The 17,771-nt window shown below is 47.3% G+C and overlaps 1 protein-coding gene across 2 annotated transcripts in view; it reads right to left on the bottom strand.

Moving 5' to 3' along the window:
• The window catches only part of samd12 (sterile alpha motif domain containing 12), a 93,580-nt gene that overhangs the window by 49,352 nt on the left and 26,457 nt on the right, over positions 1 to 17,771 (bottom strand). For both annotated transcript variants that reach the window (XM_030082160.1, XM_030082159.1), the window contains exons 3-4: positions 16,642 to 16,771; positions 5,853 to 5,993 (exon numbers count right to left, since the gene is read on the bottom strand). In XM_030082160.1, the coding sequence (XP_029938020.1) occupies positions 5,853 to 5,993; positions 16,642 to 16,771 (271 nt within the window). The remainder of the gene's footprint in view (positions 1 to 5,852; positions 5,994 to 16,641; positions 16,772 to 17,771) is intronic.

Here is a 17,771-nt window from a genome sequence, read left to right as displayed (position 1 = left end):
GAGATTTCCTCTCTGAAGCCATGAACCGGAGAGATATAATTCATTAAGGAGCCCCGAGCGACGGAACCGAGGTCTGCTAAAGCACAACAGGAAAACTTCCTTCACCGGCGGCCTCGGGGCCGCGGCGCTCCACCAACGCCGCCACACTGGGACCTGAAGACGAAATCTAGACTTCTGTGTCTGAGACGAAGCCGCCGCAGCTCCTCTAAGTCTGAAAATGGCAGAAACGCAGAAAAACACACACGTGCACCGCAAAACAAAAGGAGAACACCAGACCGAAGAAAGTGTGAAGCGTCTCTGTCTAATTTCCTCAAAGTCGTCGTCGCCTTCGCCTTTAAACGGGACTCTGTTACAGCAAATGAAGCATAAGCGGTGAGCCTGTGTCTACATTCACAGATTAGCACTATGTACTCAGAAAAGCACTTTCAGAGGGCTCCGTCAGCTGTGTAATTCAAGTTTCTTTTAAGAGTGATGATTTCACAAGCCAGTAATAGCATATTTACAGGCGCAGGGCTGTTATTGAAAACTCTGAAATGGTTATAAGCATGAAATTGAATACAGGAGAGGAGTAAAATGAGGTTTTTTTCCTTCTTTCTTAGGCGAGGGGAGAGACGTGAGGAGTTAATGGCGCTCGATCTTTGTATTAGAGTTAATTCGCAGACATTCATTGCAGGCAGTGAAGGGTTTCTCACACACACACAGACACACACTCACACAAACACACACACACAACTATCTGAATGGTTGGATGCCATTATCAAGAAAACAAGCTAATTAATCTGAACATTCTCATTCCCTCCTCTCCATTGTCTCAGAGTTTGACTTTTTAAGCTGTCACAGAGGTTAATATGAAGCCATAACTCACTTTAATTTGCTGGAAAAAGGAAGGCAGACGCTGTTGTTTGTCGCCCCGGCCTCCGAATTCCGCCGTCGGCTGTCCAAAGATCCGCTTCTCTGTCTTCATGAGGACACTTTAAACCCAGATTCTAACGGCGCGTCGGGCCTGTCTGCCTCAAATTAAGACGCTTACAAACCTGCCGAGCTGATTGAACTCGTAAAGCCTTTACTAGATGCGAATCTGTCTGCCGGCTTTGATATTAATTGTACCAGAGTGACGAGGGCTCGACTTTTCCACTTGTAAATGCCGCTTACGGTCTTTTGAGCTGCGAGTACAACTGTATTTCATGTTGAACTGTCGTATGTTTAATTAACAAGAAAGGCAACACCAGAAAATATGGGATTAATGTGAGATCCAATACGTAAATGTATAAAAATCAATATGTTGGGCATTTTTATTGTGATGTCAGAAAACACTAAAGTTTCAAGAGTCGCAGAGCTGCTGCCTCACTGTGAGTAGCAGGATGAATCTGTAATGAAGTTCTAATAAACTCCAAGGAAAAGATCCCTATAAACCTCGTACGACCTCTTGCCTGCCATATTTAATCATATAAAAAAAATCTGCTTCCAGAAGCTTCAGACCCATCTAATGACCAAATTCAAAGAAATTCCAGGAAGATACATCAGCCTGGGAAGGAAAAGCAGTATTTCAGGAGCTTTAGAGAGAGCGGGGCATTATCAGCAAACAGAGAAGACTCAAAAACAACAATAAACCTTCCTCAAAGCGGCCGGCCATACCGAAAGCCCCAGAGGCTCCCGCTCATCCGGGAAATCATAAAGATCCAAGGAAAACACCCGGGCCTGCTTCACCTCGGGAAAGGTCAGCGTTCACGAATCCCCTGTTCAGACGATACGGCAGAAACCCCCGCTGACCTGGAAAAACCTCACAGATCACCGGATTCAGCCGCCGCCCTGCAGACTGACCCTCGCCTGCTTCTGTCAGGATCGAGATCTGATTCATCGAGAGCAGAAACGATGAGAAAACACCTCTAAAGCACAAAGGTTCAGTCTGAATGTCAGCATGTTTCACCTATTTAGCTTCAGATTTACAGGTCGATGAAATGTCAGATCTTTAATAGAAAATATAAACACAGAATCGCTGAAAACAAGAACGGTTGGCTTTCATACACATACGGTGGGGGGGAGTAAAAGAAGAAGAAGGATAAGAAGAGACTTTATGGGGGAAAAAGTTTTTGATAATTCTTCCAAAAAGTTCAGCAGAAGAAAGAAAATTCTATGATAAATTAAAAGTAATAATGAAACAGAAACCTGCACAGGGAATGAAGCCATAAAAGCTTCAAATTCAACCTTTAACTGTTTCATTTTCAGGATATGAACGAATTTGATTGTGAAACATAAAAAAAAATGGAGAGACGAGGACGTTCAACCAGCTTCAAGCTAAAAATCTAAGCTGGTGTTAAACTGGACTGAGACCTTACAGCATCAACTTTTAAATCACTTCGTAAAACTCTCTTTTATTGCTTCTCTTCACTGTATCGATCTGTTATTAACCGTCACTCACACCGGACTTGTTTCTGTGTCTACATTCTCCTAAACGCGTCTCCCTTTCCTGATTTTATCTCCTGCTCACTTCCTCCGTCCTGCAGTCTCTGACAAGTGGACTCAAACTGACAGAAACTGTATTTACGTGACGTGCTGAGCTTTAAACTCGGCCTTGAAATAAAACAGAGCTTTAAAATAACGTCTGGCGACTGCAACAACATCAGACACCATTCAAGTTTTAGCACACTCAGACATATTTTAAAAATATTGTCATTTACAGTTTTTTTTTCTGTGAAATAAACTAACAAGTCATTTAAATACAGCGCAGTTTTTACGTTTAACGTCTTTCCTGGGATTCAAACCTGGCTCCCCACCCTCAAGGTCAAAGCCTCCGTTCAGCATCTGCCTTAATATAATCAGAATCCCGTACTGAAGACGCGCGCTCCGCTCGATCAGTTAAATACGAATGACTTCATTATTCCTGGATCATTTCAATAAGAGGCAAAAACTGAATTTAGAAGAATTGATCTGAGGCTGCCGCGGCGGCTCGGGGCTCCTCATGGATCGCTCATCGCCGAGTGCTTTATGCACGTTAACGCTCAGAAATTGGCTGAGATGGAGGAATGATGAAGCGCCTCACCTGAGAAATTCACCACCAGCTGCCACCGAGTCTCAGTTTCATCTCCTACTCCTGAGATATTTCTTTAAAATAAATAAATAAATCAATGTTTTCTTTGAAATCTTTACAATTTCCTTGCTTGGCCAGATTGGAGCCTCTCGCGGGTCAGCTTTGGGCCACGGACCTCATGTTTGACACCCTGACTGTAACACTGTGTTTGATGCGTGTGAAGAAAGCCTGGTTAAACTGGTGGGAGTGATCGTCAAATAACTGTTATGAAGCTATTGACTCGACACGCGGAGGTCAGAGAGAGGGAGAAATCTAATTATTTCCCTGCGTGGCCCGGCCAGCCTTAAAGGTTAATCACTGTCCGCCGAGCTAATTCCGTCTGGGTACACTGCAGTAATTACAACAGCTCGCTCTCCTCCCTGCACCTTCGTCACGCCGACTCTCTGTCCTCACATGGACGCTCTCTTCCTGCGTACGTCTCTTTTCTTTCTGGAACGCGGAGCTTTAGCGTGAGTTTGAACTGAGGCCGTTCACCTCAGCAGAAGCACCAGAATTTCATTTAAGACACATTCGTACCATAACTGAGCATTTATTTCAGTTCTTCCCAGGGTTTTCAGAGGCCCGGCGCTCCGATGTGGTGTAGATGAGCGTCAGGATCCTCGCCTCACGTTTAAAATGTGAAAAACGTCTCGCCGGGCTGAACGAGGCGTTCGCCGTGACTCCAGACTGATACACACTCGTCCCTCTCTGTCCTGTAACAGGCCGCTTCCTGCTGAGGCCGGTGGGCCGTCTGTCTGCATCTCATCAGCGAAGAGGAGGAGGAGGAGGAGGAGGAGGAGGAGGAGGAAGAGTGAGGAAGACGAGAGCAAACGGAACAAAGCCACGGGAAACCAACAGTCGCCTTGAGCGAGCGTCACCACTCTGCTAAACTCTCCTCCCTCTGCACTCAGCTTCTCTTTCTGTCTTCCACTTGCTGAGGGACCGACGAAGCAGAGACGGGGGTCGTTGGGGGGGTTGTGGGGGGGGGGCTTTATTACACTCCAAATGTTTTCCAGGAATTTTTTGCAGAGCGACAAAGATCTCTGGGTTCTGCTCCTCGGGCCCTGCGGCAGAGCAGAGCCTGTTAGGAGTCTGTGCAGATGCCAGCCGATGGGGGGGGGGTTTGCGGCGGGCAGCGGTACCTGGCAGGTATTATGAAGCACGCCACACGGGAGGCGTGGCGTAAAGTGTAGAAGACGGAGGACGAGGTGAGAAAACGCTTTCTCACTCTGCTGCTTTCCTTCTGCGGCTTCTGTCTCGCTTTCTTCTTTTTATTTCGGTCAACCATCATCTACCTCAAGACAAGAAGTCCGTCAATTCACCAAATTTTCAATTAAAAGGTTTCATTAAAACATCTTCATGTTGAGATTGCTGTAGTGTTCTGCAGCAGTGTTCTGCTCTGCAGCACAACAAAGAAAAACTTTACATTTAAAGGATATTGTGGGATTATTTTACTAAACAAACATGAAGCACCTCTGATCTGAAGCTCACTTCACACCTTTGTTCCGATACATTCAGCTCTAACAGGAAGCTTAAAGAAGCACTCTCACCTTCCTCTCTTTTATTTTCCGGCTCGTCATGCTGCGAGAAGCTCTCATCAGGATGTATCATCAGTTCAGACTCCACACTTCCACAGAGGAGATATATTTGTTTCAAGCCTACTAATTTCTGCCTAAAATCAAAATAACTCTCCTTCCAGTTTCAGAGTATTTATAGAGCGCACAGATTTCTTGCGGAGCGGCGAAGCTATCAGTTCTCCTGTCAGAGAGCCAGAGCTGATTATCCTGCAGGCTGTGCTGGAGGGAAATCGCACCTCCACATACTGCTGAGGTAAAGGCCCTGCGAGCGCCACAAACACTCCTCACACTCCTCGCACTCTCCGGAAGTATGTGGCGAAGGAGTAAAAATTAGTACTCTAAAACTGTGGTGTTCAACCTGGGGTCCAAGCCCCCTCCGGGGGGCGCCAGAGGTCACAGGAGGGGACGTGAAGCTTCGCCTGCATTGAGGCTTTCAAAATTGTATTTCTGCATGTTAGATATAAAATCATAATCATAACACGCCGGCTGGGACGATCAAAAGTCACTTAAAAAGATCAGAGAAGAAAACAAAGTTCAAACAGGTGTTCAGTTTTTGGAATTAAGATTTAAAATGAGACGCTTTAAGATGCAAACTGCTCTGAAAAAACACCAAAATCCAGACTCTCGCTGTGATGTGAGGCTGAAAAGCTCAACCAGAAACGGTTTAAACACACACTGAACCGCAGCCTTTCAGTAAAAGGTGTTGAAGCACTTTTTCTTTTTTATGCATAATTTATGAGAAATTCTGTAGTGAAGAATAAATGCAAATAAACTGCAGTAAAAATGATCAAATTGGAAAAATCCTGAACATAATCATGCATCAGGCTTTGAGGATGTTAATATCTTTCATTTTCAGTTTTTCTTTCCCTGAATCAAACTCGCTGGATAAATGTTCTTATTTTTTTTTTGCATGTTCGTCCCTTTTCACCGTCCTCGAGCTCGACTCTCCCGCTGACGGCGTGCGGGCCGGACGTGAGCGATCGCAGCAGAAGAAACCAGAAACGACAGTCTGCGCGTCCCTCTCGTCGTTAGATAATCCCTTCTGGTTCGTGGCTTCCTGTGGGATTTTATTTAAACGCGCAGCAACCGCCACGGCTGCAGATGGCGTGAGCGCGAACGCCGCTCCGCCAGCGCCGGGAACGAGTGTGTGTGTGTGTGTGTGTGTGGACACGTCTCCTTCCTCTGGTGAGCGTGTGGGCTGGGTTTACCTTGTGTGAGCAGCTGCAGGGTCCTGACCTCCTCCCGGACGCGGAGCTGCAGGACCTGCTGCAGGATGTGCTGCCGCTGGGCGTCGTGCATGATGCCCATCCGCTCCAGCTTCCTGTCCGTCAGTCTCATCAGAGCCCGCCCTGAAGAGGAGCAGACGGCCAGAATGAAGCCGAACTCATCTCAAACACAGAACGGGGACTGTAAAGTGGAGGAAAACACGCTGACAGTGTGTGCAGATTCCTGAAACCGCGTTTCCTACAAGGAAACATCCAAACCAGCGTTTCCCAGAGTCCATTGTGACCGTCAGTCAGCCTGAAATGTCCAATTTAGTGCGACTGGAAGTGCAGCAGATCCGCCTTTGCATAAATATCAGTGCCGTCTCTCCCCAGAGCGGAGAATCCCTCACAGCGCTCCTCTTAATTGCAAATCCTTGTATAAAATCCCTAATTTAATCATCCAATCAGCTTCTATGGAGGGATTTGGGCTGCTGATAAAACAAGGCATGTAGAGCAGGGGGTAATTATTAACGCTTGTTACCAGAGCCTTTGTAACATGTGAGCAGATAGGATGATAATAATAATAGCAGTGGTAATTACTCTGCAGGAGTCGGGGCTGGAGGAGACCTCGGATCGGAGGATGTGCGGGTGAACTGGAGATCCGTCTGCCGTGGCTTCAGCTCAGGCCCGATCTCAGGATTTACAGTCAGACGCAAACAAACATGCATGTTTCTCCTGCACACGAGCTGAGAGTTGCTCAAAAAGCTATTTATATCATAAACCAAGCAGGCTGTGGAGACCTGCTGACTCTCTGTTGATGCATTTTTTTTCATAAATCTCAACATTTTCAAGAATTTTCTTCAATTAACAAATCATTCGTTGAGCAGAAAAAGGTTTGGTAATATTAGTCCTCTGGTTTCCCTCCACTCTAATTGAATTATCTCTCCCTGCGTGGCTTTAAAGCTTCTCTTTCACTGCTGTTCTTGCACCTCCTCGCTCCTCTCCTCTTATTATCACCTTGTCGTTCATCCCTGCTGCTGTACAAATACAGCCGGATTGATTGAGGCGGAGGCACACTTTGCATTCCCGTCTCTCTCGGCTTGTTTGGACAGCCTATAGAAAGCGTTTGAGGCCAGTCGAGCCTCTTTGCTAGCGCAGCACAAAAGCCGGGAGCTGGTTAAGCTAAGTGCCCTTAAGTGTTTGTGCTACAATGTGGAGTGTGTGAGGCCGTCTTCCCTCCCGCCCCGACGAAGGAGGGCCTCCGCCCGGATGGAGTCCGACTCCGCCGAGTCGTAACGGCTCCGGAGCGAGGGCGGCGTGACGAACGGGGAGCTGGAGAGACGGGGGTTAGCGAGGTGGAAACGGGAGGGCGCCCTGCCGGATCGAAGGCGGGGCCAGGGGGGCGGGGGGGGGGGGGGGGGGGGGGGGGGGGGGGGGGGGGCGAAGGAGACGTACAAATTGACTAGAAGATAAGCGACGCGCGCATAAAGCACGCCGTTATGAGTCTATAAATATTGACCAACCGTCTCTTGGCACCTGATCCTGTAACCAAAGATAGATCGGCATGGCAACCAAGGCTCGCTCTCTGCTTCAGCAACGCGGAGCTTAAAGAACAGCAGAGACAAGCACACACACACACACACACACCGCGTGGATCAGGCTCTGGGGCTGTGGGGGAATCAAACCAGCAACATGGGTCCCGAGCCACAGGTTGAAAACCTCTGGTCCGTCCACCCGTCGCCTAAACCGTGGATCCTTTCGGTTTCTTGTCATTTTAATGAAAGAGGATAAATCTCCGTGACGTAAATACGAGAGCTTCTGCGGCGTGCGGGCTTCCTTTATGCTCTTCTAATAATGTTTTAAAGACCAGAACAGCCCAGTGATCATTAACTCACCGGAAACTCGACACTTCACTCCAAATCCAGAGGGCAGAACGTCCTGAATCACCGGCGTCCATAAAACCAAAAAGCTCCTGGTTGGCTGGTTGAAGGTGGAGGAGGAGTCCACAAACATGAGAGAACATGACCTCCAGGTCAGCTTTAATCTGCATTTCCTGCTCGACTCGCACAAAATGACTTATTGACGTCTGAACGAGTCCCCGGGAAGACGTCCTCAGCATTAAGCTTCACGACACCCTGCATGTATCGATCATCAAACGCATGAATGTTTAACTCGCCGCCGAGGTTTTAACAGTTCGGCCTTGTTATCTGCTAACTCGTCCGGGGGGGGGGGGGGGCGGGAGTAAACACGGCGAGCGCCGGGCTCGCCGGCTTCGCCACGTCCTCCGGCCGGCGGGGCGGAACGGATCCTGCCAGGAGTCCGAGCGCTCGCCCGCCTCTCCCGCGGTTCTGACTCATTGGTTCCGACAATCCCACCAAGACTCAGCTGGGAATGTTTCATACCGCAATTAATACGCTGCGCAGCGTAGCATGGCGGCGAGGAGAGGAGGAGGAGGAGGAGTGGGGGTGGGGCTGGTCAGGAGGAAATAAATGAGGTAAGAAGAAGAGGAGATGAACATCTGGCAGCAGCAGGATGGGGAATCAGCGTTGCGGGAGGCCAGGAGAACATAAAAGCAGCGGGAGAAAAAAAAAGCTTTTTGTCGTCGAGGAGAGGAGAATCTTCAATGTCTGAGAAAGAAAAAAACTTTTCAGCCCCGGGAATCGAACAGGGCGCCCCAGAGCCCAGCAGGACGCCGTACCGCTGCCGCTACATGCATGCAGCTGATGATGAAGCTTCGCGTTTACACGACGACGTTTTGAAACAATGGAGACAGCAGCGGCGCTGAAAACGATGCGGCTAGCATGTTGGTGAGATTTTTCATCAAAACCAAAAAAAAATAAACAGAGAACAAATTTTTAGCAATTTTTTCCAAAACATGCAAAGTTTGTGAGTCGCGTTATAAAACATTCCTGCTGTTTTTATCACAGCACCATTTAGTGGAGGGCAGTGGAACTGCAGATATGCAGCTGTATGGATCATTAAATATATGGGACACATATATACATATGTTTAAAATTCCCTGTTTCAGCAGGAAACTCCAGCACTTCACTAATATTACTGCTTGAAAACATAAATCCATCAAAATCTTGAATAAAAATCCTGAGTGAATATTGAAACTCTCAAATCTGACAAAGCAGCTGCAAAAAACACTGACTAAGTCCAGGGGACTCGATCTGGATCTGGAGCAGATTAACTCATAAATAATATGATCTGCATGTCTGTTTCTTACATGTCAGTGTAAAAACGTGCGAGAAAATTCAAAACTCTTCATCTTTAATGTGTATCATTACTAATTCTACGATGAATGATTTGAAATCCATGATGTGGGTCAGTCGGAGGCGGCTGAAAGGCCGTGAATGGACGCTTGGAGTGGGAGGCGGATGTTTTCCTGACCTGCTGGACTGAAATCTGGAACATTCTACCGGGTTCTCGCTGCTCTTCAGACGTTTTTAGACGTTTCCCGGCTTCACTCCACCTGCTCTGCTCACTGGATTTCATCCGACGAGCCTCACACGAAAACAATCCTGAAAAATTCATGTAGCTCTGTGTCGTAACGAATGTTTTCTTTCACACGTAAACTAAATATAGGCACACGTGTTGTAAACATATTTTACAGGAACACACTGATGTGCGCACGCACACACACACACACACACACACACACACACACACACACACACGGCCCTGGGGAATTAGATTAATGAGGAGTGTGTGAGCAGCAGTGTTGGGCTGAAGCAGATTAATCTGCAGCTATATAGTCTGGCATAGCCGACCGGGGCTGATGAATGGGAGCTTAAAGTGCATCTGTGCACAAACACACACACGCAAAACACGCACGCACGCAAACACGCACGCACGCATGCACACACACACACATACACACACACGGACGCTGATCCTGCTTCATTTTGCAGGTGGAGCTGAAAACGCTATGCCAATTATGGCCACGTGTGTGTGTGTGTGTGTGTGTGTGTGTGTGTGTGTGTGTGTGTGTGTGTGTGTGTGTGTGTGTGTGTGGCAGCCATGAATCAGGACAGGAGCACAAAGGCGGCATATTAACGCTGGTTTCCCTCCGCGCCCTCCGGCTCCAAAAATGGCACCTTGACATCTTTTGGCGGCCGAGCTGGAGGCCGGCGATACGGAGCAGCCCTGCTCTCCGCTGCGACGTCTCCTCAGGTAAACCGCCCACGCCACTCACACACACACACACACGCGCGTTTCCCAAACCTCCCGCTCAGCTGTGTGACACACCCTCCTCTACCCGCTGACGACCACGAGGCGCCTTAAGCAGACGCAGGCCGATGGTCTCCGGCAGGGCGCTGCTCGTCGGCCCTCCGGCTAAAAGTCTCCCGCAGCCTCTGATCTCATGCTAATGCTAACCGCTACCCGACAGAGGCCGCAGAACGCCGCTGCGTTCTGTCTGAGTGATGAAGACAGTCCGGCCGCGCACACACACACACACACACACTCCCACACGGGGATAATAACCCCCGGCTGCCGATTCCACCGCTCGTCGTGTTTGAGCTCGCTGGTCATTACGGTGGCTCTCTGCCGGGGGAGGCCCGGCTAACGACCCGCAGTCGGATCACCGGGACTCTGATGCTACCGGAACGGCCCCGAGGTCGGCTATGGCGCTAACTAGCAGGATTCCCGCGGCCATTACGGAACGACTGGGTTTGTGACCTTAACATGGTAACACGGGCCTTATGTTTGACACCCCTGTTTTACAGCAGCTGTGAGCAGGAGCGACGTTATTATAAGACTTGAAGTTTCAATCTGAACGAGTCCCTAAATCTTTAACAAACTGAATTTCTATTTAACCTTCAACTTGTGAGATATTAATGTATTTAAACTGGAAGAACTTCTCTGGTGTTTTACTGAAACAAAGAGAAAACATAAAGACACAAAACAATAAAACAAAGAAATAAAGGAGACATGAGAACAAAGAGCACTTTTTCTTCATCTTGACTGTCAACACGATGACACTGTGAAAGAAAGATGAAGAAACAACAATTCTGAAGCATCCTTCAAAGTATAGAAAAGTGGAATAAATTAGAAATGAAGAGTTCTTGCATGATGTGAACCAGCTGAAAAGAAAAATCTAATTCAAGAAGACTGTTGTGGGTTAGACTCCCAGTGTGTGGAGTTTGCATGTTCTTCCTGTTTGAGTGCTGCCATCAATAAAAATATATTATTATTTCTATGGGACATTCTGTATTTTTGTGTTAGAAATTTTATTTTGTCTCAGAAGTTAAAAGGAAACATCATTTCCCACCAATCTTTGAAAGCTTTACTACCTTCTAACATCACTGTGGAAACGTGGAAGCTTCTGTCCGTGACCTTTTCCTCTGTTAAACACCGAGACTCAGTTCCGTGTCGTAACGCGGCGAGTCGGTGAAATCCGGCTTCCTGGATATGAATTCCTCTGCTCTGTCTCTGTCACAGAAACCTCTGGCAACAAATCGTGACGTGCAGTGGTTAGCACTCCTGCCTCACGTCAAGAAATCCCCGGTTCGAGTCCAGACTCGGAGGAGTTATGAGTCTGCGGTTATTTTCTCTCTCGATAATTAAAGTCTCAGGCTCAGTTTTCTTCACTCCGGTAGGTCTGAATGACGGGAAGGAGGACAAACGGATCTTCTCTCTTTTTGGCTTAGAAAACGGTGTTGTTTAGGTGTCCCGCTTTAAAAGCTTTGCAAAATATGCGACATTTAGGAGAGAAATTCAAGACATTTTCATCTCCTCGTTACTAAACATGCCTCCAGACCGGCGAGCCTCAGTCCAGATCACAGGGGTTCCTCCACACGGGAAGAGAGCAATCGGCTACAACGTAGCAAAAGCAAACAGTAGCAGCATTTCTGTTGCCATGGCAACGAAGCGGTTTTTTTCCCCCAAAAAAATCTGCATTTTCATTCACTCCAAACACCGTCGTCGTGGAGACGGACTCTCAGAACGCAATTAAATTCAGCATTTTCTCCTGAAACCGGAGTCAAACACACATCCGGTAGCGGTGCGGAGCGTCCAGCGCACGAGGAGTTCACGGCCGCGGCGCCGCCGGCCGCCGGGTTCTGGAGGAGGCACCGTGATGAAACGGAATTAAAGAACCGGAGCGGAGCGGAGCGAGCTGCTGGATACCTTCATTAAACCAATAACATTACCAGCTATCAATAATTTAGAGCCGGGCCGACGCCGCCGTTCTCCAGCCGGCGTTGCGAGGCTGGATATTCATTTTCCCCCGATATTAAAAGTAGTTTCTTCTGCTCCGGCTTCTCCTTTTATTAATCAAGCCTGATGAAATGTGTTTTCCGCCAAAGCAGAAAAATGGATGAATAATTCCAGCAGAAGCCAGGTAAAGCTTTTTTTTTTAGCCTTTTCTTTTTGGCCCATTTCAAATGTTTTATTAAAAGACGTGTGTGTCCAGGTGGGAAGAGCAGCTTTTAGAATACTGTTTAATACTGATGAGTTTTTATGCTGTAATATGTATATTTGAGCACTTTTCAGTATTAGTGGTTCATCCATTCATAGCTGGACTGATCAGAAACTTCATGAACTAAACCTCTTTTACCCATCAATAGATGTAGAAATGCAGACATGAGGAAGATGAGCTGATGAAGAGCAGAGTAACCTTGAAAAGGCATAAGAACGACCATGGAGTTGATTTTTGAATGTTGCATTGGCTTGATCAATATGGCCGAGCAGCCAAGGCTGCCGTGCCGCATTTGCTGGACCATAAGCGGCCATTTTAGTTCCTTTGTTTCGGTCATGTGACTTTTATAAAGAAGTGACTAAACTGTGACTGCAAACAGAATGCTGCGACAGCGCCACAGAAAAACCTTAGTCTTTATGACATTTCAGCCAGCTGAATGTCAGTAAAAGCTACAAAACACAATGATAAAAATGTGCACCAGAGAACAGAAATGTCTGCCTTTCCTCTTCACGATGCAGATTTTGATTGAAGCAACTTAAGAACCGTTATGTTTTCATGTAAAGAACAGACGACATTGGTAACATTCTGGGTGTCTGTTTAAGTGACTTGGAGCCTTTGAAAATGCAACACATGCTCAGTAGATGGAGGTGAACAACACTTGCCTCCAGATTCTAATCTCAGGTGTGACTCCTACTTCAGCTAATCCGTTGACATTCGCACCGTTCTGGTCTCATGGCAGCGCTGCGGCTCCAGAATCTTCAGATTAAAAGCCTGGACTTCACCCCTCAGCCGTCGGCCCGTCGGCCTCCGCCCAGCGGCGTTCTGTCGCCGAGAGGCTGTTTAAACGTCCGCCTCTCTCTGTTGATTACTGTGTCATCACACCTCTTACCGCCGATCACATCCCAGGTATCGGAAACTGCGTGTTTAACTAATTCATCCTGCCAAGTTATTCTCTCAACCAAAAGAGCTTTGTCTTTGTAATTACAATGGATTAGGGACTAATATCTAATTATGCCTTAATATGCTTTAATGCATTTTTAATGGCAGCTGGGTGTTAAAGTCAAATTCGCCGCCGTCTCTGTTGGGGGTGGGAGGTGAAGACTGAGGAAGGGAGAGGGCTTCTTGGCAGCGGAGGCTGGAGGGAGGATGGAAAACATTGATTTCTCTGGCAGAGGTTACAGGAGCCGAGCGGGGAGGCGGCTGCCGCATACCGAAGCCGCTCAACGCTGAAGCGCTGCGCCGGCGCCGATTCGCAGTAAAACGCTTTTCCCCCGCCGCTGGTTTGTGTCAAAAGAGGGGAGGACACAAACGCCTGTTTGAATTACGATCTGGAATAGAGACCGCTTATTGATTTGCTACTTTATGAAGGGATGACTACGTTGCCAAGACAAGTGAGACTGAGCACCGCTGGCAGCCCAAAACGGCGCCGAGCGCCGCGTTATGGATGGATCGGACAGGAAATACAGTCCAGACCTGCTGCAGCACAGAGAACACCCCAAAAAAAAAAAATCAGGGTCTATTCATGCTGACACACACACACGAAAACACACACATTTCCAATTTTCCAGGGTCGCAGCTCGCGTCTGACAGCCGCACTGAATAAATCGATCTTCTCAGATGCACGGCTGCGCGCGCCTATAAGCGTATTCATCCTCACTGTTTGTTTGTCTACGCATGATTGTTCGCCACAACAATATTCCATCATTTGTTTCCCTCTTGTTTATTCTAATGGGGTGTAGGCACAGAGGAGGGGGGAAAAAAAAAAAAAAAAAAAAGAAAAAAGAAAACACAACACATGCATAATATTTCAAAGATTGATTGGGATGCAAATTGCCTTGTGAGCCCCGATTGGTGCGGCTCGGCCGCTTTTAATTGGGTTCTGTTAATTAATGCTCGATGTGGAGACAAACTGAATTACTTGCAGGTTTTGTGCATGTCATTATCTCCTAATGGTGTCAGCAGAAAAAAAAAAAAAAAAAAAAAAGCAGGCGTGTGCACGTGTGTGTACTGTATGTGCACGTGCGCCGGGTTAACCCTTCCCTCGCCGGTGTGAAAATCATTAACACCTCAATAACAAACGCGGGTCGTTAAGTTAATGCACCATTAGGAAGCCGAGGTTTAATGTTTTAATCACCGGAAGACTAATAAGAGAAAATATAATTTATTTACAGACTCAAACTAAATGCATTAGGCGTGTCAGGAACACCGAGGCGTTTAATCTTAAAGTTAGATTAATTTTCCGTCTTTAGGTTTGAGCCTCGTGAGAAATTTCCAGTTAAAGAAAATTATGTTTTACACATAATGCAGAAAATGCTGAATGAAAAGAAAGAAAAAAAAAAGAAAAAAATCAAAGAGTCCTCGAGTTGCGTTTGAAATGTGGCGGCGGTCCAGCGGGCGTGCAATGAACTGTGGGTAATCTCCCGGACCTCGCCGCGGGTGGCGGGGTATATGTGCGACTTGAAGAGCAAAGAGTCGTATTCTCAGGCCATTAAACAGACGATGCTCCGTCTCCGAATCCTCCGTGTCGCCGCAAAACAGTCACAACGCATCAAACGGCGGCTGAGTCATTACGCCACTCATCGCCGCCGCCGCCGCTGCCGAGCGATTCATCCCGCCAGCCAGCCGGCAGGCCGGCCGGTCGCCGGGTTGAGGAGGTCCTCCACCGCAACAAATAAACATATTAATGCCATCAGTCGAGCTCCGAGAGGCAATTAGCGCCTGTGTGTCGCTGCGCGGGCTGCAGCCTCGTTAGCGGAGCGGTGACCTTGAGGAGCCTCGTTAGGGGAGTGACTGACGCGGCGGCGCCGACAGACGGGCGGGCCGGAAGGTCTGGATCCACCCAGACTGAGGCAGGAGGGGCTTGAGCCCGACAAAAATTAAAATCAAGCTTTTTCTTCCCCGTCGTCACTGGTTTGGACGGATGAGCCTCAGCTGAAGCTGAACTTTTAAAATCTCCCACGACGACGCTTGACGGCGCCCGAGGTTCTCTGGGAAAGTCGCCAAATTTCAGGTTTCTCCCACTGATCTTAAATGTGCAGTTTATTTATCATTTCAGTGTTCAAAACTGTAATTATTAATATTTTTCCAGTTATTTTCATGTAATTATCAGTCATTTCTCTGGCATTTCTCAGCAGATGGCTGCACTCAGAATGAAAGTTTCCTTTAATACCTTAAAAAAAATTAAAAAAAACCCTCCCTACAGTTTTCACTGTGTTGCCATAAACAGAAAGACGAATGAGAAGCTTCTTCCTCCTCAGCGGCTGCAGACAGAGAGATGGAGAGACGACAAACCTTCCAGCTTAAAACAGCGACGTCGGTCATGAACGTAAACGTTCCGCCGTCTGACTTTTACCACGCAAGCTGAGAAAGGCCGCATTGAAATAGCAAACAGAATAATTTCTAAATTACTCCGAGATACATTCTCTGTCTTTTGTAGAGGCTAAAGTTCTCCGATGTGACCCCAGCTTCACGTGAGATAAAGACCAAAACAATCAACTGAGAGATGAACACTTCTGGAAAATAGTTTTTATCACAAATTCAACAGAAACCAAAGCCACCAATTGTAAAATATGGCAACATGCGTCCTGGTTTAAACATTATGACTCCACGTGATGGGACTACGGCACATTTTCTGACAGAAACTTTCAAGTTTGGCAAAAGGAGTCCAAACTATTTTGCATTCTGTGCAACAGCGCGATGAAAAACAAGAAGAAATCTTCTCCTGACAGCCTCTCTCTCACTGCAAAGCACCACAAAATGGTCTCATTACCAAAGCTTGAACGCTGATGTGGAACCGTCAGAGGAGAAACTACCTTGGCGGTTTCACAGTAAACAAAAACAAAAAAAAAAAAAAAAAAAAATCACCAAAAAAAATTATATTACAGACGAATCTGCAAAGGCAATTTAGGAAATTAGCATTGAAATCAAGGTTTGTTTTATCACAGCAATCGTGAATAAAGCCAATAGAATGACAGACACTCCGGTTTCTCCAGTGACGGCCTCGGTGTGTGATGCTGTTTACATGTTTTACTGCTCGACGTGTTTCACAGGTCTTTGTACATTAATGTGTGTTTTGTGTCAGATTTTGAATGCATTGAATACATCGTACTTCTTCACAAAACGTCTTTTACAGAAAACCAGCAGCGAGCCAGCTTTTCCTTTTAGCCTGGAGTGAAGGAATGTGTGTGATTCTCACCGGTTTCACCAGACTTTTGGATCATAAATGACACAGAAAGGAGATAGTAACGGGTTCAGGGCGAGTCGAGAGGTTATTTTTGGTGAATGTAAAGGAGGAAGCTGCTCTTCTTCTAAACCCGTCTGTTCGATAAAGTGAGAGATGAAAGGTTTGCGCCTGCAGACTCGTCCTACCTGTGATATCGTGCTGCTTGAAGGAGTCGCTGTAGATCTGGTGCTGGTTGGGACAGTGCTTCTTCAGCCATTTGCACACGTCCTGCTGGGTCCACAGCGCCACCGGCTTGGACAGCTTCACGTATCCCGGCTGCGCAGAAACACAAAAAAACAAACAAACGTGGAGTCCAGTGTGCGTGACGCAGAAGCTGCTCAGAAAACACTCCGTCATTGTTTTCCATTGATTAGCCGCAGTGCAGCCGTGTCACCTTTAAACCGGCCCGCCCTCCACTCAATTCCTCCATACATTAACAGGCCATTATGTGACAGGTTCCCTATAGGATCGATGAAATATTAATCTGTTAAAGTGAGAAGAAGAGGCGGAACTCCAGGGACGTCGATAAGGAGACATTTCACAAATTAACGGCTGTGCCGACGCCGTCCTGTCTGACTGTAACATCCGTCCTGTGTGTGTTCTTATGAGCGACCCCTATATGTTTATATTAGGCGTGATGCGCGTCCTGAACATGTGTACACACAGCGCGGGTCAATCGATCGCCCACAGCGTGAACGCTGATCCATATTCTCAACAACAGGAGCGCCGAGTCGGGAGAAAAGTTCATAAAGAGGCGTTGATGCTCTGTGAAGGTACTTCAGCAACAGAGTTTATACTCCTAATGGTGTGTGTGTGTGTGTGTGTGTGTGTGTGTGTGTCTGGCATCAGATCTGTGCGCAAACATTACAATTGGTTTCTGTTTAATTAGATGTTAAGTGGATTTCTCCTCATGGGTTTTGTTTTGCCCTCATTTTAGACTAACAGGCTCACTTTTGTGACGCCATCTTCGGTAAACTACAACCCGGACAAACGGAGACACACAGGAATCGAGAAAACCCCACAATTCCACACTAATCAGTTCTCCAGTCCAGAGGCCACATAAACAAACCATAAAGTCCATACTAGCGGCGATCGCTGCAGCGGCTCTCCTGCGCCCCTAGTGGGGAGTAAAGTGAAGCGCAGTCCCGCTTCAGAACAGTCCGTCTGTGTTTGAGCTGCAGAAACGAGTGACGGCTCACATTAAAATGCATGTCGGAGAACATGCACACACTCACGGGTCCGTATCGCATTTAACTGCGAGAGACTCATGTAATTC

The sequence above is a fragment of the Salarias fasciatus genome, chromosome 22 (genome assembly GCF_902148845.1).
Source record: "Salarias fasciatus chromosome 22, fSalaFa1.1, whole genome shotgun sequence".
In the NCBI taxonomy this organism is placed as follows: Eukaryota; Metazoa; Chordata; class Actinopteri; order Blenniiformes; family Blenniidae; genus Salarias; species Salarias fasciatus.
Note: the sequence above shows the minus strand (reverse complement) of the source record. Positions and strands in the feature narration are given on the sequence as shown.